General features: G+C 42.3%; 1 protein-coding gene across 1 annotated transcript in view; it reads left to right on the top strand.

Annotated features, from left to right (window-relative positions):
* POLQ (DNA polymerase theta) overlaps positions 1-20,904 on the top strand; it is a 159,539-nt gene that overhangs the window by 103,144 nt on the left and 35,491 nt on the right. The window contains exons 16-22 of the mRNA XM_065416674.1: positions 640-3,893; positions 5,334-5,480; positions 6,092-6,288; positions 11,514-11,754; positions 13,254-13,447; positions 16,149-16,286; positions 18,104-18,278. Coding sequence (XP_065272746.1) covers positions 640-3,893; positions 5,334-5,480; positions 6,092-6,288; positions 11,514-11,754; positions 13,254-13,447; positions 16,149-16,286; positions 18,104-18,278 — 4,346 coding nt within the window. The remainder of the gene's footprint in view (positions 1-639; positions 3,894-5,333; positions 5,481-6,091; positions 6,289-11,513; positions 11,755-13,253; positions 13,448-16,148; positions 16,287-18,103; positions 18,279-20,904) is intronic.

Below are 20,904 nucleotides of genomic sequence, written 5' to 3' on the forward strand. Positions count from 1 at the left end.
ACCAGAAGGTGAGTAACCGTTTTTTACCCGCAGTTTCTCTAAACTTTGTATGGACTACATCAAAGGAAAATTATATTGGTGCCCTTGATCCACTGCCTAGTAAACAGCTGTCCCTATGAGAAAATCCTAATTGTTCACCTTGGGATCCTTTGTGCATAGCACTCATTTAAATTAATGGGCATTCCCCATATGATGGGCTTTCAGGACTGTGCTAATTGTGAGCTGACGTAGTAGAACAACAGCTAAGTCTAGAATTACTTGCTGTTACATAGGTTGCCCCAGGTTTTTGTCACACTGAGGGAGAAGGGAGGGCAAACCTGCATGGGGGCACTGCACTGCAGCCTTAGCATGGTTACTCTTATACCTTCTACTAGCATTACATTCACTTTAAAATAACAAACAAACAAAAAAACAACAAAAACAAAAAACAACCACCTCAAAACAAAAATACTCATTTCCTAGAAGGTGCAGCCTGTGTGGTCCAGAAACATGTTTTGCCATAATGGTTCATTGAAACTACTATCCTAATTGAAGATAAGAGCACAGTAGTATGGTGCTTGCTTTGACTGTTTGTTATTGTCAGTATGAGTGTTTCTAAACAACTTTCTGTCTAACTTCAAGTTGTTTTCCTTCCGTTAGCATTCGTAGGGCAGTGGATGAAGATGAAGAGGCAGCTGAGGAGCGTCGGAATACCCACTGTATCTGGATGGTGGGAATGAAGGGCTTAACCGAAAGTGAAGCAGCATCCCTTATTGTGGAGGAAGCTAGAATACTCCTACAACAGGACTTGGCTATGATGGGAGTGCAATGGAGCCCAGATTCTTTTCTTGAGTCTGATACATCTTCCATGACCAGCAGTGAATCAGAGCTGGAGGACAGAAAATGTAAACTGAATGGGGAATGTTCACTAGGGATTTTAAAAGTATTCAGCAATGAAGGGTACAGAATTCTACCTGATAAAGGCACCCATTTTCAAGCTGGGAATTCATCAAATATTAAAAAGGGAAATAAAAGGCTGTTAAGTGGTAGTATGTCAAACCCCAGACCCCAAAATGAATTGCAGGAAGATCACACCCAGACAAAGGAGAGAAATGGTGATGTCATTGTATACAGCGCTAGAAAGCGGCCAAATTTGGGCAAAGGTAAAGAAAACAGGGAAGTTACTTTTCTGACCAAAAGTGAGGCAGGCTCTGGGGCAACAACTCAAGAATTCCCTACTGAAAAGGTGAAAAGACCAACTTTGAACTTCACTTCACGGAAAACTTCTAAGGCATCTGGGTACAGGAGGACTATGGACACTAGTTTCAGTCAAACTGAGGGCAAAAGCACTGTTTCAAAACAGCATCAGTTGCTGCTTGATGAGTCAAGGATGCACACAACAGAGATAAATGGGCCCTCTGTATCCAGTCGTAGCAAGTCTAAAGCTAAGTCTTTTTCAGATCGAAAGAACAAGGAATTTGGAGAAAACGAATCATCTGCTCACAAGCTCTTCACTGTCAAAGGCTCAGAATCTTTACAGGTGGACGAAATGCAACCAGAGAGCAAAGAGATAATGGCGGAATTACTTACAGAGCCTTCCACTACTAATAAATCCAATCCTAAAGAAACAGTGAATCCCCTGGAAGCTAGGGATACTGTAGTGAGGGATGCTCCACCCACGAATATGGAGACAGATGATACTATGCGAGACCTGGGAATTTCTAGCAGGTCAGCGAAAAATGAATACATGGGTGTTAAACAGAGCAAAATCCAACCAGTTACAAACTGTGCTGAAAAGATACCTGCCAAAGAACAAATGGTTCTAGGCACAGAACTTTGTAATGATGGAGCCAGCAGTTCTGCAAACATGCACGTGAGCACTAGTGCTAGCAAACAGAAAACTGTTTATTTTTACCCTGATGAAAATAAATCCTTTCATTTTCAAATTCAAAATGATGGCAAAACATGTACTGAAAAGCCCAATGGAATATTGTTACAAACTGGAGGCGTGGGTAAAGCAGATAATCAGCCTGAGGATTTTCTGAAAGACTCCACAGTAAAATCCAGAGCTATTTGTGTTGCAAAAGATATTAAAAATGGTTATTCTCCTGATCTGTATTCAGCTTCCAAAGAATTTGAAGACAGCTTCCAGTTGGATACACAGACTGATAGGCTATTACAACAGCAGGTGGCAGCTGAAATTGCAAGACAGCAGGGAGAAAAAGATACAGAGCGGGCAGAGATACCTGTGCAGAAAATCTCCATGAAACTACACTGTGCCAGCACTTTACAAAATGAAGATGTTGCAAATGAAAAGCTAGCTGCAGCACTTAGAAAAGTGGTCTGTTCAAATCTTGGGACAAGAAATACCACGAAAGAAACCACAGATTTACATTGCACTAATGCTTTGGGCTCTAGAAGCCCTAATTTACAGCCTGCAATCAAATGCACAGAATCTGCATTTTGCTTTAAAGGAAATGATTTTTCTTTCACTGACTCACAACTATGTAGCTTTTTACAAGGTTATCAGACCCAAAATTCAGTGAAGGAAAGTGCTTCTCAGAAGGCAGTCTCTCCCGCCAATGCCCAGTGCCCTCACACTGTGCTTGTACAAGTTGAGTGCCATCCCCCTCCTGAAACTGGTCTGAATATGAGTGACAGTTTATTGTTTGATGATAGCTTCAGTTATGTCAATGGCCCTCCAGATATGCACACAGATGAGGCTGAAGGGGCAGAATCTGGGGAACAGAAGGTTGTGACTCCTCCCTCTAAAGCCACTTCCAGCTCTCTTGCTGATATTTTGCATCAGCAGAACCTGGAACCCATTCGGGATATATTAACTGTCAGTGTAAACTGGAATGAGCATCAGCATCCAGCACAGTGTAATGATGTGTCTGTTATATTATCTGATATAGATTCTTTGCAGATAGCTGAAGCTTTAGGTAATGTAGACTTGCCTCCTTGTCAAGGAGACAGTCTGTCTGCAGCTCTTGTTGAGCTAGGGTTAAGAAAACTAAGGCGTGAGGAGGATGATCCTAGACCAGAGGGGACAAGACTGGATCAAGGTGAAAGGCCCCAGAATGCCCAACAAGCTGTGCAAAAGAATACCAATCCAGTGGTATGGTCTGATCATTCATTTGACATAAGCCCAGGGTTGCAAGATATTTTAGACAGATGGCCTAGTCCTTCAGATAATAAACCTGTTGTTTTAAGTCCAAGTGTCTCCTCCTCAAAAGGAAAGTTCGTAATCTCAAACAGTAAACAAGAGCCAGGTGCAATTTCTGAATTCAGCTATTGTCAGAGAGAGTCATTATCTACTTGCCAGGGTTTAAAGAACTATTTCAAAGTTAGAGAGAGCAATAAGGGAGCCCTGGATGTTCAGAAACCAGCTTATAACCCTCTGCTGCTCAAAGGAAGCAACAGAATATCTGACCCCCAACCGGATATCAGAAAAGGACTTATTCCTCCAACGCCTCCTAAGGAACCTGTTCCAAAAAGTTTTGGCACATCTTCTCTAACGTTTGGAAAAAACAAAAATGTCAGCCGCATAGATGAAGTACCACCTTTTCAGCCACTGCAGAATGGCAAACCTAGTTCAGACCACCATATAGAAACACTGCCATTTAAGCCTGGTAATGGAGAAACATGTGAGGTTTTGCTTGAGACTAACCCTGTAAAAGACAATTCTGTTATAGACCAAGGCTTTTCATTGCAATTATCTCAACATGTTTTGCCACTTATTTCATGCAGTGCTGAAAGCTTCACTATTATTGATGTGGCAAGTGACAAAGCTCTCTTCCAGACCTTCATCAGAGAGTGGAGGAACAATAGCAGATTTGCCATCTCGGTGGCTTGTGAAAGAACAAAATGTCTCTTGTCCACCAAGTCAACTATAGGTGGCAGATTCAAACAAGGTCAGTTCCTCTTTCACATTTCTACCACGTTAAATTGTGAACCATACTCTGTTTAGCCTGAGGAGTTAATGGGAATGACTATAAATTTATTCCTTGGGTTTATCTAAATAAGAGGATAAATCGAGTACTGAGATTCACTATAGAAGGAAGGAGTTGGGTTTCAGGAGGGGGAAGGATGAATAGCACTAGGTGAATCATTTAAAGGGTGGATCTGGGAAGATGAAGGTTACTGGAGTGTGGGATGGCCCCAGCCTTATTAAAAGGCTACCAGCATTACCACCCGGCAGTGGACATTAAGTACTTTCTTCCTGTATTTATTTGCAGACTCTTGTTCACATGAACACTCACACTCGGACTAATTAGTGCACAGAGCAAATATGAACGTATCACATCCCTCCTTTTAAAATGGAATGGTGTTGTAGTCTCCTGGTGATACAGGGGAAGATACATAAATGGCTTTCATCTTGGCACTGAATTCAGAAACAAACATAAGCAACTTATTCATGGCCTCTGCTAGCCAGGCAGTATTCCTTACAGATATTGTGGGCTGATCTGAGGTTAAATACTTTCCAATTTACAAAAAGTTAATTTGGGTAGATTTAGTTGTTTAGCTATGAGATTCAATCCAGTCCCCAACCCCTCAGATCATTGCTGTACTCATGCACTTTTTCATGTGTAGTATTCATATACTGCAACTCTCCTAAGGGGCCGATGCAGTGGAAAGAAGGCAGCTATTTAGGAGCAACTGGGAGGCTGATTCAAGCAGTTTCCTTAGAGGGAGAAGGATAACTGCTTTCGCCTTTTTCCAAACCGCTCCCCCCATCTTTTAAGAAGTGTGAGCAAGCAGCAGCTTCCCTCCATCTGTCTCAGGGGAGGAGATGGAAACATCATCAGCAGCTTGTCTCTGAAACTCTCTGTGCCTGATTGCAAAAATCCCCACTTGTACTGTTGTGTTTTTAATTTTACTCCCTATTCCTATCTTATAAACACACACCCCATATAAAAACAAAAAACCAGGGAGTTAAACACTGGACGATTTGCCTGAACATAGGAACCAAACCAAAAATATTGTCTCAGCAACAAGAATGTAATAAATAATTTTGACTAAAAATGAGATGTGCCCCAATGCAGGGTGAGGGAATACCATTATACCCCAAATTTTGGGTATGTTATGAGGCAGAAAGCCAAATCTCTTTAAGGAATCCTAAGTGGTTGTTTGTGTTTGGCACCTTGCTATTCTAAAGTCGCTAGTTAAAAAGAACCGGGGGCACAGGGGAGGAAGAGTGAGTCTGATACATAGAAGAGAATTAAAGCATTTGTTCAGTTTTAAGAATTCCAGGCTGTGTTGGGTTGTTTCATTATTAGATTTTTCAATTGAACAAACTGCTATATTTATGGATGCTGTTTTAGAATTATAACTTTTAAAAAATGTTTATTTAGTAAGATCTCCCCAGCGGATCCAGGTTAAAGATGATGGGTTTCCTATCAAAGGCTGTGAAGACATCTTGGTAGTTGGATTGTCTGTATGCTGGGGTGGAAAGGATGCCTACTATATCTCATTGCAGCAGAAACAAGATGACCAGACTGGTAAGTGAGGATTGCCAGATAGACCAAACTGCAAAACACCACACGTTTCAGGGAAGAACTGTGAGGAGATGGCATCCCTTTTGGGAGATGGCTTCCAAGAGTATGTCCCCTATGAGAGTCCCTAACCCAGCTCAGTTGCATGACAAAAGCAATCAGCCATATTAATCATTAACATCCAGGGCTGAGAGTGACATGTTTGTCACTGTTTCATATATTTCCTGTTCCTCCATTTCTAAAGGAGGCAATGAAGTCTGTTGGTTACAGAAAAGGTCAAGAAAAGCATTGAGTTGCTGGCTGATCTGCTTGAATGTAACCAAGCAAGTCACTATATTTCCTTGTACCTCAGTCAACCCACCTGTGATACAGGGGTAAAAACAGGATCTCGGTGATAACCAGATACTACATCTGAGCTATTCTTTATAAATAAACTAGTACTCCGTTAGTTCCTTGGATCCCTACTGCATCAAAACAATATGGATTTATTATTTGTTCAAGCTCCAATTATACGCTCAGTGTTTTCTGTTTAGGGCTGGTAGCTTCAAAGAATCCCACATTCCCTCACCCCTTTCTCTCCTTGTACTGAATAAATTAATTTGTGTCCCTTATCTCAGAAATCAGTGCCAGCTTGGCACCACCTCCTTTGGATCAGAACCTGTCTGTGACTGAGAGATTATGTCAAGTACAGTCCTGCTTGCAGAAGGAATCTGAGAGCGCGCACTCACTTGTCATGTACAACCTCATCCAGCACTATAAGACCCTTCTGTTGGCTTGTGGCATCTCCCTGGAAGGAAGTTTTGAGGACCCAAAGGTTTCAGAAATTAAATTTTCTTAATTCATTTAAAACTTCCATTCATTATTTAAACCAGTGAGTCTGGGTAGCTTTTAGTGCTTAATACTCTGCTCAAGTCATTTGTTTTTTATTTAGTGTTGACAGAAATGTTTGTTTTCAAAGTTTTTAATGATGTTATTTACAGCTAAAGTAATAGAAGTCCACATTAACTAATATTTTACATTTACTTCTTACAATTTTTTTGAAGTTTCTCAGCGTCTGCAATAGACACAGAAAGGGTTCAGTGGTAAGTGTTTCACCCGGGGAGATCTGACTTCAAATCTTCATTAGGTCACATATGGAAGACGAGTTTGGGTCTCATACAGGTCTTAATGGCAATGCCAGCATTCCAGAACTTCTATTCCATTGGCACAAGAGGCCTGGGATGGAATGGCAGAAGAGGTACCTAGGCTCTCGCTAGTACCACCAGTCTCTCATTTCCAGAAGAACTACATTCACGCTTAAGTTTGAGAGGAGGGGAGGGTTCCACTGGTTGGAAATCAAGGAAAGTGTTTGAAAGAGTTAAAAACTAACCTCGCCCTGGTTAGTAAAAAGCACTACCACTTTTAAGTGTGTGTGTGTGTTTGGGGAGGGGGATGTCGTTGGTGATGACTTTCAAAGTTCACATCACAGCGTGACACATAATGGAAAAAAAGAGTAAAAGAATTTTTAACCAAATTAAAAATATTGGAACAGGAAAACTTTTCTTAAACTTTTATAAGCTGAGTACAATGTAAGGGATTAACATGCTCATCAAAGACCTGAAACAAAGACAAGGAAAATAGAACATGTTTGGGATCCAGAGTGTGTCTCAACAGAAACGCTTTGTTAGCCACTGCCTTGATTTCATGTCTCCAGGGGCCTTCCAGGTGTTTTTTAAACATTACTTTTTCACAAAACATGAAGTTCTAAAATTTTCAGAAGCGGTTGAGGGGCCTTTCTCAGCTGCTACACTAGATTCTCTTAAAAACCTTTTGTAGCTTGATCTTCATAGTTGCTGAGCACACTCTGCTCCTATTGAAGCCATCTCTTAGCACCTCTGAAAATTAGCCTATTGATTCAAATACTTGGAAATACTGTGGGGAGGATTCTAAGCTTTCTATCGCTTAGACACTGAAATCTCTGGAACACAGCTCTCCTGTGAGAGAGCATGCTTCAGAACAACCCACAGGTCTTCCTATTTCTATAGTATGGCTTAAGGTGCAGTTTATTTTGAAACAAAAAGGTATTGATGCATATAAAATAGACTGGATAAAACAAAGACAGTGGTTGGTGCTTTAGGTTCCCAACCCATGCAGGTATCTAGTAGAAATGCAACAGGTGTACTTACAGAAATACCCACACTTATCGTGTGGCTGAAGGCATTTGTGTATAGGTTTCATGGTTCACTACTAACCCAAGTCATTCAGGTCTGAACTATAACTTCTTCACATGGCCTCTGCGTATTCCTACTTGTGGGATCAAGGCACCTGAGACACAAACTTCCAGCGCCTCCTGGAAAGCAGTGTTCATTGGGGCCACCTGCCCCTCCCCATCCTGGAGGGTTCTGAGGGTATGAAAGGGGAAGTGGCCCCAGCCACCCTTCTGTTCCTTTCTAACTGCCCCAAGTGCAGCGAGCTTACAGCACACTGCATCCTCTATACTGTCCTCATAGTTTTTTCTTCTTTTTTCTTCACTTTTTGAGGAAGATTTTGTTTATAGTTAGTCAGATTTTTCTTTTAAAAGACCTGAGGAGATGTTGGTCCAGCATGGTCTTTGATTGGACCTGCAGGAGTGGAAGGGCTGCCTCACATTCCCTTACAAACCGGGAGGCTCCTCAGGCCCAGATAACTAAGTTGGCACCGCATAAATTTAGCATCAGCTTCAAAGACTGTGCCCCAGGAGCAAGTTTGCCCACCTTAGCCTAGCTTGGATTCGGGGCTGCAAAACATGGATCTGGATCTTCAAGCCTATCATGCATCTCGGGCTGCAAAATCCAATAGCTGGCAGCCCAGAGTACATTTGGGGCTGCAAAATCTGGATCTGAATCTGGAAACCTAGCATGTATCTGGGGCTGCAAAACCTGGATCCGGATCCGGATCCAGATCCGGCAGTGTGGGGCTGGGAGCTGCAACACCCAGATCCATAGCATATTACTGATCTATATAAATAAATAAATAAAAGCTGTGTATGGATCTGTGGCTGATAGGTATGACTTTGGATTCAGGATCAGAGCCTGAATTCAGATCAACAGTCAAACATGAAGGACTGCCAAACAGAGTTGCCAAAAAGGGATCCAATTGCCTGAGATCCACCCAGTGAGAGCATCTGACTATTGAGAGTCACTTGTCTAGTGGTTCAGTACCACTGAGGCCCCTGATCCACCTAGGTCAGTGGTGTCTGGTATTACATTTCCAACAGCATGATCTTTGCAGAACTGCTTTCCTTACTGACTCTGTGCCCAACATACTGGTGTAAGCAAGTAGATCAATGTGGAGGTCTTCATCACACTAGAAAGGGGTAGTACAAGCTTCTGATCGGATGTGGAATGGTGGATCTCTGTTACAGGGTAGTGTTTTCACATTGTGCTTCCTGTTTGGCCATTTTTCAGATGCACACACTTCACACCCTGATTGTCTGGGAGAAGGCTTTCCTTTTCCAATATTCCATCTATCAGACCCTCACCCTGAATGTGAGAAGAAATGGACTGATCCATTCTTAGATTCCTCTACTGTGAGAAGTTGTAAAAGTTAATTTATTTGGTCCTGGAACTGTCAGTTCTCTTTGTTCTTGGTAGGAACTGCTGAGGTTCTGTTGGGATCCCAGCCAATTCCTAAGGGCTAATTCAATTTCCCAGGACCAGATTTACAAGAACTTTATAGGCTAAGAACTGATGCCAGGTTCAGAGGCTGCCTCAGGATGTGAGGGTACTATACCCATCAAAAGTTCTATTGATTCTGAGATTCATGGATCCAAACATTTCTTTGCTACATAGTCTCTGTAGGAAAAATAGCATACAGTGTCATAGGATCCATCCTGATGTTCCAGAAAGGACTGACTGTTGTCTTCAGAGTCTCTTTATAACCCTGTGACGAAGTCCACATCTGCATCCCAACAGTTTAAGGTGTCTGATATGTCCATCTCTTTCAGACCATTGGAATGTCTGCTTGCTTTTTGGCCTTCTTTACGTTCACAGGTCCAGGTATCATACTTCTGCATATTCAGAGAACTTAGTCATTATTTATTTCAGGCCAAAGCTTATCTAAAACTTCCCCAATCCCTTGGAGAAATGGAGCTGATGGGGGGAGCCAGTCTGTCATGGTCAAAAGGTTGTCCATCTATGCAGTATGTGTCACAATTATTATGACTTGGCAGGACTTCAGACTTCTGGAACTGTCAGTCCTCATCCAAGGCAAAGGCAGCATCTATGGCATGCCCTCACATTGTCTTCATTGTGTCATGTTGTATGACTGATGCTGCAGCTATATGCGTTTTTAGCAAAAATGTCCCACATTAAGACTTGTTTTGGGAGACTTAGATCGGTTGCTTCTATTCGCTGTTGGCATCCAGAACTGATACTTGTTTGGCAGTTCTGCTCTCTTTGTTCACCTAGAATTCCTCACCTGACCTTCCTGGGGGTTGTACTGCTTGCTAAACTCCTACATGTAGGAATATGCAGAGGCCATTTGAAGAAGAAATGAAGGTTATTCAGTGGAACCACAGTTCTTTGAGCTGAGCCTCTGCATATTCACACTCACCTTTCCACTTCTTTGGAGTCTCAGGTTAGGAATTCCTGAACTAGCAGAAGAACTGAGAGGTGGTTGGGGCCACTCCCTCTTTCATGCCCTTGGACTCCTTCAGGATGGGAGAGACGAGTAGCCTCAATGGACACTGCTTTGGTTTCAGAAGCTTGCAGCACAGGTAACTTGATCTCACAAGTATGAATATGCAGTGGTTCATCTTGAAGAACCTTGATTACAGGTAAGTAACATTCATTTATACTTTGCTATAGTATTGTTTATATATCAGTGAACACTTAAGAAACAGTTGGTCCCCTAGGGCTTTAGAGTGAAGGCATATAACTGTCAATGTCTTCATTTATGTTTTTTCTCATCAGTAAACCTGATAGATTCTAGACCATTTTGTTTGTAACTAATTACAGAGCACATGGGGAATCAATAGATTTTTTTCCTGTGTCTTTTGCCACCTGGCAAATCATGAAAGTCTGACTTTTTCTAACTTCGTACTTATGACTTAAATTACAATTTGTAAATCACCTCTGATTGATTTAGTCACTAGGAGACATTACCATTATTGCTTATATAAAGCAGACCAGCCTTCAGGTGGAATTGCATGATGTCACTATCAAAATATGTAGATAAGCAAACTGTATCTAAGATGTGCAGCACAAGAGTACTTAGCTTTTAGTATGAAGGTGTAGATTTAATGTAAAAAATAAAATAAAAGACTTGTTTAAAAAAAAAAAAAGCTTGCTCTGCTCCCTGTGTGTAGTAAAAGCTGTTTACTTTACTAAACATGTATTTTTGTCAATATTTTTTTTACTCTGTTTTGCACTGTAGCACCACTATGGAAGAGTGAGCTGGATTCTCTTATGGCTCATGCACCATCAACAGAGCTGTTAGCTATATTTCAGTTTCAGGGTGAAATTTTGATTTCATTAAAGACAGTGGGCTTCACAGGGGTTACTGAAAATAGAATTTGGCTTGCTGAATCCTTATTACTAGTGCGATATGCAAACAGGAAAAGAGCTCAGCTTCTCAGATCCCAAGTTGGTGGTAAATCCAATAAAGCCACTTTTTACAAAGTCAGTTTTCAGAGTAGTCACGTTTTAACTATAGTTTTCACATTTATTTCATCTTCGCTTTTAAAATTGTGTGTTCTATAGAAAGGACTATTGACTGAAGGCAACATTTTTGTGTGCATTTAATTGACTCCGGATAAAATTTTCAAAAGTGCCTAAGTGACTTTCAGTGAGACTTAGGCTGCTATATCATTCAGGTGCTTTTGAAAATTTATCTCTAAATCATTTAATTTCTTCCAGGAATTATTCTAACTCACCTACTTAATCAAGAAAGCTGATACTTTGCAGATGTTTGAAGTTAATACTAATGTTAAGAATTTTTGGTCTAATTCCCAATTAATATTTTTGTTGAAGTATTATAATCAATAAAAAGATTTTCAGGATAGGTTTGTCTCCATTTTAGGTAGCATGCTGGCTGCTGGATCCTGGCTCTAAGGAGCGTACCCTTCACAACATGGTAACCAACTTTCTCCCTCACGAACTGCCCTTGCTTGAAGGGATGGGAACTGGCCAAGGAGTTCAGAGCCTGGGACTTAGTGCCAATGCTGATTACTCTGGCCGGTACCGAGCAGCCATAGAATCTGTGCTCATCTTCAACACCATGAACCAACTCAATTCCTTGTTGCAGAAGGAAAATCTAACAGGTAAAGAGGACCTGGAGGTAATCCCATGAACAGACTGATCTGTTGAGACCTTTTCAGTATGTATACATATGTGTGCACAAAACTATTTTGAGTCCCTGGTATATGGGCCTGCAGGCTCAGTGGCTTTGCACTGAAATTTGCATTGGGGGGTTGTCTAACTTGGCAGCACAACATTAATAATTCTCTGGTTAAAGTAAAAGAAAGGTATATGTATATATGTTGTAAGTAGATCTTGTTGTTACTGAGCCCTGTAGCCAGTTTCCTTTTAATTGTGGCACATTATACATGTGAATAGTCTTAGTATTTCTATAACACCCATCACCATAATACAGTAAAAGCATGGTTATCTGGCATGTTGGGGAATTGGTGGGGGGGGAGGGTGCTGGTAAGTCAAAAACTCCGGTTAACTAAGAGGGACGGAGTTAGGGGTGCGGGAGGGGGCTAGGGGCAGGGGGTGAGGTGTGGGAGGGGTTTCAGGGTGCCGGATCCAGGCAGTGCTCACCTGGGGTGGCTCCCTGCAAGCGGTGACGTGTCCCTGCTGCTCCTAAGTGGAGGAACAACCAGGCGGCTCTGTGCGCTGCCTCTGCCACAGGCGCTGCCCCCACATCTCCCATTGGCCGCAGGGTGAGGGCAGTGCACGGTGCCCCTGTGACCATTCCTCCACCTAGGAGCAGCAGAGACATATCACCGCTTCCGGGGAGCCACACGGTGCCAGGTAGGGAGCCTGCCGACCCCGCACCAACCGGACTTTCAATGAAGATCAGAAATGCCAGTTTATAGAGCTCTCCGATTGGTAAAGTGCCAGATAACACAGCTTTTACTGTATCTAATATAAGGAAAATAATTAGGCTTTGAAATCTTTGTTCTGAGAAATAAACATGTTTTGTGTCAAGGAGCTTAGGAAGTTCTGTGTTTTGGTTTTATTTTATTTTATTTTTCTGGAAAGTGTAGTGTTCCTTAATACAAGGCTGTATAACATGCCCTGATATAAGGCTCTCCATCTTCCAACTTCATTGCACTCCATCGCAAACATCTCCGTATAATATGCTGCATATTTGGTTCTCAAAAATGGTCATAAATATTGTTGAGACAAGGTGGGTGAGTTGAAGTATCTTTTTATTGGATCAAATTTTGTTGGTGAGAGAGACAAGCTTTTGAGCTTACACAAAGCTCTTCTTAGGTAGACCTTCTTGAGCCAGACTTGAAGAAGAGCTCTATGTGCGCTCAAAGCTTGTCTTGTTTACTAACAGAAGTTGGTCAAATGGAATATATTATCTCACCCACCTTAGCTTTCTAATATCCTGGGGCCAACGCAGCTACAACAACACTGCACACATAAATATTGTTGTCATTCTGGGATTAGAAATTTACAATGAGCATGAGCACCCATTGTATTCTGAGTTTATAAATCTAGTTGATTTGGTATTTGCCAAATCCAGCTGAAATGGACCTGCCATTGATGTTATAAACTCATTTCTTGGCTTTTCTACATATTTCAGATGTTTTCCATAAAGTGGAGATGCCCACCCAATACTGCTTGGCCCTGCTGGAACTGAATGGAATAGGTTTTAGCACAACAGAGTGCGAGACCCAAAAACATGTCATGCAAGCTAAACTGAATGAGATTGAGGCCCAGGCTTATCAGATGGCAGGCCACAGCTTCTCTTTGACCAGCCCTGATGACATTGCAGAGGTATTTCAAGGAGTTGGGTAGGGTGATTGCATCTGAGGGCTGTCAGATTAACTTCTCCTATATTTGGGTAAAAACCTTGGTGGGTGGAGTGTGTGTATGATGATGAGGGAATTGCACTTTAAGGAAAGACAGAAACCAAGTTTAATTCTGATCTAAGTTGGTTTTCCTTTTCAGCCATCATATGCCCCAGTCCTGCAAGGTGCTGAGCACTTCCTGCATGGTACTCACCTCCCAGTGACTTCAGTGGAAGGTGAGGGGTTTGCAGCAGGGCTTTGGAGTGGAGCCCGAAGCTGGAGCATGGAGCAGCTCCGGAGCAGTGGAGCTGCAGGTTTTTGCCTGGAGCTGGAGCGGAGCCGGAGCACAGCTCCAAAGCCCTGCTTTGCAGAATCAGATCTTTAATTTGTAAAGATGCTGTCTGCAGCCCATGATGTATGGGGTGTGCCACCTGGCAAATTGCTGCCAGAATGTTTTGGGCTAATACTGTGAGACTAGAGGCTTGTCTACAATCTGGCTTCCTGAGTGGGTACTTATTCCACACTAAAATTGCCTTTGTGCAATTTAAATTAATCCATTTGGATTAAGGTAAACTGCACAAAGGCACTCTTAGTGCAGAATAAGACTGTCCACGCGGGGAGCTAGTGTGGAATAGCTATTGCACTTTAAAGTCACAATATACCTTATTTTGCAGTAGCTTCCCCATGTAGACAAGCCCTAGAGCTACTTCATTACTACATTAATATTGCCTGATTTAAAGACACATTGATGTTTGTATGCATGAGCTGTGACATCGCATGGTATGACTGGTATATGAACGGATTTGTGTTGACCAGTTACTCCTGCCCTCGACATTTCAGGCACAAACAAATGGAAATTTAAAAAGTTTTGAAACAAATGCGTTAAGCTTGTCAGAACCTGTAAACTCATTCATACAAATGAATCCTTCCAAAAAGACTCAAGGAAATAAGTTATTGATAAATTTGCATATATATAATACTTTTCATCCAAATGGATGCTTTCTACATGTGCTGTGTGTGCTGATTACAGCAATAAATTGGAATTACCTTGCCATCTCCTTTCGACCAGGACTAATTTTAACATTGCAAACCTTTAAGAAGTTTCAAACAGCTGCCATTTAAGAAAATGCAACAAAAATATGTCTGTCTTTCCTGCAAATATGGAATTTACTCACAGAATAATACTGGTCTGAAACCAGTCCTGAACTAGTGATTAACATAAGGTCCAATATTTTGTGACCAATCAGAGCTAAGAAATAAAATTAAACCCCTCTCTAAAATACCGTTTCTGTGAAATGTAGTATGTACAGAATGATAATGATTTGATGCAAAGCTTTAGCACTCATTTGAGATGATCCATATAATTCTGTTGTGGCTTCACCACTCATGAGTCATAGTTTAAGGCTAGAAGGGATCATCATATCTTCTGGTCTGACCCTCATGTATTTCACAGGCCACCATCACCAACCAGCCACCTGTACACTAAACCCAAAAACTGGACTTAGACAAAAATATTACAGCCCTCAGGAGACTCAGCTATTTTGTGTCACAGGCAGAGAACAGGAGGAACTGAGGTGCACCAATATCTGAGGTCCCTGCAAGTAGGGAATTGGTTGAGAGATACCAAGGCGATCCTGGCAAATGACCCACACCCACACTCTGCAGAAGAAAGGGGAAACCTCCCAAGATCACTGCCAGTCTGACCCAGAGGGAAAATTCCTTCCTGACCAACATATGGCAATCAGGTAGAGCCTGAGCACGTGAGCAAGAACCACCCAGCCAAAGATCTGAGAGAAAATTCTCTGTACCACATCAGATCACTGGCTTGGCCCACCCCACTCTGTGTCCCATCTCCAGCCATGGCCATCTCTGATGCTTCAGAAGGAGACACAAACAAATAAAAACTAAACCCAGAAATACGATCATTCTAATCTCATGCCAGTAAAACCTTTATGCTATACAAATGTGTGTGAAAATTGCTTCCGCTCATGCCTGCCAGCTCTAGAATGAAACGCAGCAGCTGTTAAATAGTGCAAAATATTACACAACAATTTAGGACAAGAATTGTGTATTATTAGTATTACTATTTATCATTCTGTTACCATAGTGCCTGGGTATCTAATGAAAAATAATTACTTCATCATGGCTAGTTTTTTAACTGATGGAAATTTTTGGTAGAAAAACTCAATGTTCAAACTATTTGAAGCTATTCTGTAAATGGTAGTTGCCACCACATCCTTCAGTGCATTTTGTTCTGCAGTCTCTTCTTTGCTAACATTTTTTCTTTTCCCCTTCCTTTCTCCCACTCCTCCCACCCCACCCCCCGCCATCTCCTCCTGAGGCCTTTCCATCTCATTTGACATCTTAACTTTTATTTTCATTACAGCCGGACATTAAGAAGCAAGGATGCATGTAACATCACTTTATAGCAGTCAATTACCTTATCTAGAAACAGAGCTCCCAAACTTTCAGGATTAGAAAATGAGATTTTAGACTACATTTTGTAGTTAATTAAAATAAGGAGGAACAGCTGAGGGTAACACAGTTCTTTAGTCAGCTTTTTAATTACCTGGAGCATTAGTGCTGTGCTTTGGTTAGAATATAGGCTATTTTAATGCTCAGAGTCATTTACTGTTTTCTTCTCGAATGAAAATATACATACTTACTGAAATGCTGGCCTCTTTTAGGTCTTGTTTTTGGAGCTGAAGTTGCCACCAAATGGAGACGTGAAAATACAAGGGAACAAGAAAACTCTGGGTTATACCAGAAGAGCTACTGCTAATGGAAACAGGGTCAGGTTGGGCAAGCAGTTCAGTACGACCAAGGTACAGTTGAAGCATAGTTCTCATCTGAAAAATGACCATCAAAAGAATTCCTTGTTACTTCACAGATCTGCTCCCTGTATGTATGAGAGTCAGATATGCTGACTCTGATGAAAATAAATTATTCCTACCTTCTGCTTCTGTTAGCACTGGAGAACCTATTCAGCTCTTGGGATGTGGGCTGGATTCTGTTCTGCCTTCTACATCAACAGAATTTTAACCAAGTGCCACTCTTCTTCCTTCAGTTACAGCTGTGCCTTAGGAAGAGACGAGGTGTAAGCAAGGATATAACTCTAAAACAGCAAATTTGGATGCATTTAAGTTCGAGCTGAATATGGTGTGCAGCATTTACTGTAAGCCAGAAATAGCACAGATTGAGGTTTAGATCCCAGGTTAAATGTATAGGGCTAACGGTTGGAGAATCTCCCATCAATGAGTCAGTTGCTCGTCTTATTGAAAGGTGCTCAGATACAATGGTAATAAATGCTGTATAAATACCGACGTAGATACATAGAAAAAATATGGTTTAAGTGTAAATGGAGGAGATTTGCTTTGGGGTCATATACAAGTTCCTGTGTGGCAGAACATAGCTGATGAATTTTCCCTGTGACCATTCCTGTGTTCTGTGCTTCACAGAATTAGCTTTCAGAAGCGCAAACTTGTTGGGGTTTTGAAATTTAATATATTGGTAGCACGTATAAGATCTAAGACCAACAACAGGACTGTCGGTTGTTAACTGTTGTGGAACACAGTGCTCATCCTGATTGCCTGGAGCTAATTACTGCTTTTGTTGGACAAAACATATTAGCAGATTTTTGTGTTCCTTATTTTCAGGACTCATTAACTTGTGGTGTTCTCCCAATATCCCTTTGCTCCAATGTGATAAGTGTGTTGACAAGCAAATACTGATCCCAGGAAACCTTCCAGCAGTGAGGAGATGAGGATGTTAGTAGATTTTGCTTGATGTTCAGCACAGGTGTGGCACAGCAGAGGCAACAAAGGGGTGAAGGGCAGAAATTAAGTGAGAATACACAACAGGGGTTGACTAACTTTTATGGTGCTGAGTGCTGTACGGAACTGCTAGGAGCTCAGGAGCTGTACTCATATATAAATGTGCATTATTATATGCCACCTTTTTTGCTTTTGCTTGTACCTACCTTGATCCCTAAGTCCAAATTGCTGTTTGACTTCAACTGCAAGGTTTTAATTGTTAGTGGTCCACTTTGTCCCTGGACGAGTGTGATCAAGGTCCTTGTTTGGGCACTCCTAATGTATAGATAGAAAAGGCACAATGGTGTAAGAACAGGAAGGAGGAGAGTTCATGCTGGGAGAGAGGAGACAATACAGGGATGGTGCAAGTGATAATTTCATGTGACTTATTTGATGAAGCAAATATCGGGGGTAGCCGTGTTAGTCTGTATCCACAAAAACAACAAGGAGTCCGGTGGCACCTTAAAGACTAACAGATTTATTTGGGCATAAGCTTTCGTGGGTAAAAAACCCCACTTCTTCAGATGCATGAAGCAGACTCTAAAAACTTTATTTAGGACTCAAGACACAAGTTAATTCTAATAATTGTTTCTCTGGCTGCATATTATTACAGCAGCTACGTATCATGGCATTCTTGCTGCCCATACAGCAAATGTAAGTGGCGCTAATGTTCACATAAAATTGAGATGTGACTAGAAAAATTGAAGACTACTGTAAGTATATCACTCCCTGTAGATTAGGATTTATCTTCTCTGCAGAACTGAAGAAACTCTTTTTGTAGAACTTGTAAGACATCTAATAATATATCTATCCTGCTGTTACCTTTGTAGGATGTTTTGGAAAAATTAAAGGCCTTACACCCATTACCGGGCCTGATTCTAGAATGGAGGAGGATCACCAATGCAATGACCAAAGTAGTGTTTCCACTGCAGAGGGAGAAACGTTTGAATCCTGCACTGGGGATGGAGAGGATCTATCCTATATCTCAGACTCACACTGCTACAGGTAGTAAGATATATATGAAATCTTTTCTGATCACAGACTGGCAACCTCTGTGGGTGAAGAGGAAGAGCTCAGTATGTTCAATATCTAACTTTCCAACCAAACTAATGATGACTGTTTTAAATACAGAAGAGTGCTAATTTGTATTAAGATTAGAGCCTTTAAAATCCTGTGTAGCTTTGCACTCTTCCAGCAATATTACTAGAATGTTGTGAGTGTGTGAACATATAAGTTTCGGGTGTATCCCCACAGATAGTTGCAGCATTTAGTGTGGTCTTCAGTGTTTAAAACATTTCTGGGGCACCTTCCATATGAGGATCTCAAGCTACTTCAAAAACGCTAATTAAATTAGCCATCCTCCTTCCCTAGAGTATTATCCCAACTTTACAGGTATGGAAATTGAGGCACAAAGCAGGGATGTCACTTATCTAAGGTCCCACAGAGTCAGTGGCAGAGCTGGGAAGAGAACTCATGAGTGTTGACTCCCAGATGTTGCACTTTACCCACAGAACTATTTGGTTTTATTAAATATCACCTTTGACTATCATGGATGAGCTGACATTCTTTGTTGCATGTGGTTATGTACTTGCTTTTTCCTTTTCTTATGGGTGGATGTAGTCCTGACTGAGTTTATATAGTAATGCCATAAATATAACATATATAATAAAAGTATAACGTTTATAATATTACAGTATTTTTTGTACTTGTGTTTAAGCTTTCTTACTGTGCTCTTGATTTTTAAATTCTGTAGCATGAAAATCTTTTAGGTAACATTTGAATGATTAAAAAATAGAGCTATGAAGATCTATAAATGTTTTTATGGGAAGACCCTGCAAGCAGATCCCATTACTCCCTTCCCTTCTTTCAGTGTTTTGCCCCTCTGGCACCATTCTTCATCTTTTGTTCTTCCTCCACTCCTTTACCTTTCTACTACCCTCATGAGGCGAGTAGACAGGATGCCTGGTAAGTGCCACTGGCCATGGATACAAATACAGTGGGGCAATGTTTCCATGCTAAACACTTTCTCTATTTTTTCCATCCTTTCATTTTTCCCCACATATTTCTATACGCCAGGAAGCAGTATGGTCTTGTGTATAGGGTACTGAACTGGGAATAAGGAGGCCTGGTTTTTTCTTTGCTGCTCTGCCACTGAGTTGCTGTATGACATTGGGCGAGTCATTCACTTCTCAGTACTTTCCCTGGTTCAAAGGAATTTTTTTTAAAGTACTTTTTGATCTACAGATGAAAAGCCCTATCTAAGAGCTTGGCATCAGTCTTCTTGTACACTGCCAGATATATTGCCAGGTATCAGAAACTCAGTGCAGGATATGGATATCCATTATTTTTGTATGAGAAGAGAACAACACAAAAATATATCTTAAGCCTATGAATGGAAATCTGTAATGATTCAAAATCAACATGGTTATGCTTTCTACATAAAATGCGGACATGTTCCAAAAAGATGCACACTTATTTATGGTACATCTATACATGAGGAGACTGTGCTGTTTGTCACAGTGGCCTGACAGTAAAGTCTTTCTACGTAACCATCCCAACCTTGTGTCACTGTGTTTTTTGATCTCTGGAATGGTGTTCATGGGCTTTGGAGGGAGCTGTGACCCTTGCAGTGGGAGATATTTTACTCCTCGGGGGAAAACAGCCCCGCCCACACACACCCTGGCAGAATTTCTATGCTTCTTTGCAGAAAACGTCAGGGGAGTGGGGGGATGACCAGGGGTGCAGTTTGGGGGGGGGGATTTCCCCCCCAAACAGGGGTGAGGCATGGGGGGAACACAGGGTTATGTGCCACTGCCTACCCCCCTCATTTCTGCAAGCACAAAGCTGCCCAGCTGAAGGAGGCTGGGTCTCGGCTCCACTGACTCTGCAGCTGAACTCCACCTCCTGGGTCCTAGTGTCAGTTGTGCTCCCCTTCTGTGTGCTGGGAGTCTTTCTGCTTTCCTGCAACAGTGAGTGCCTGCGGTGTGGCTGAGTAAGGGGGGGTGGGTGGGGGAAATGAGGGAAGGGGGGGAAGAGGCAGTGGGGAAGAAAGGGGGGGTGGAATAGGGCAGGGGGAGGGGAATGTGAAAGTGAGGGGATGGGGCATGGGGCAGTGGGATGAGATGGGGAAGAAAAGGGGATAGGGGAATCGTGGGGGGACGTGGGAGCCCAGCATGCAGGTTCCCCCATTAAGTAGGCTCATCAAACCCTCACCCTGACAAGCCCCCTACCCCCCCCCCCACACAAGCCACCCACACCCCCCCCAGTGAGCCCCAACCAACTGCACCGGGATCCCCAACCCATCAAGCCCCACTCCCCCAGCACCCGGACCCCCCTCACTGAGCCTCATACACCCAGACCTCCCACCTCCCTCTATGCAGACTCCTCCTGCTGAACCCCAACCACCTTCACCTGGATCCCCTGCAGAGTTCCATTGCCCTTGCACCTGGAGTCCCTCAACCAGCCCGTTCATCCAGATCTCCCACTGAGCCACCCGCACCCAGCTTGCCCACACAGAAACCTCTCACCCCACACCTGAATCCCCCGGAGTTATTTCCTGCATCCATCAAGCTCCCCTCCCCTCCCAGCGCGCCGCGTCCCCGCTCCTCTGCCTATCTCCAGGCACTTCCCG

Source organism: Emys orbicularis, chromosome 1 (genome assembly GCF_028017835.1).
Source record: "Emys orbicularis isolate rEmyOrb1 chromosome 1, rEmyOrb1.hap1, whole genome shotgun sequence".
NCBI lineage: Eukaryota > Metazoa > Chordata > Testudines > Emydidae > Emys > Emys orbicularis.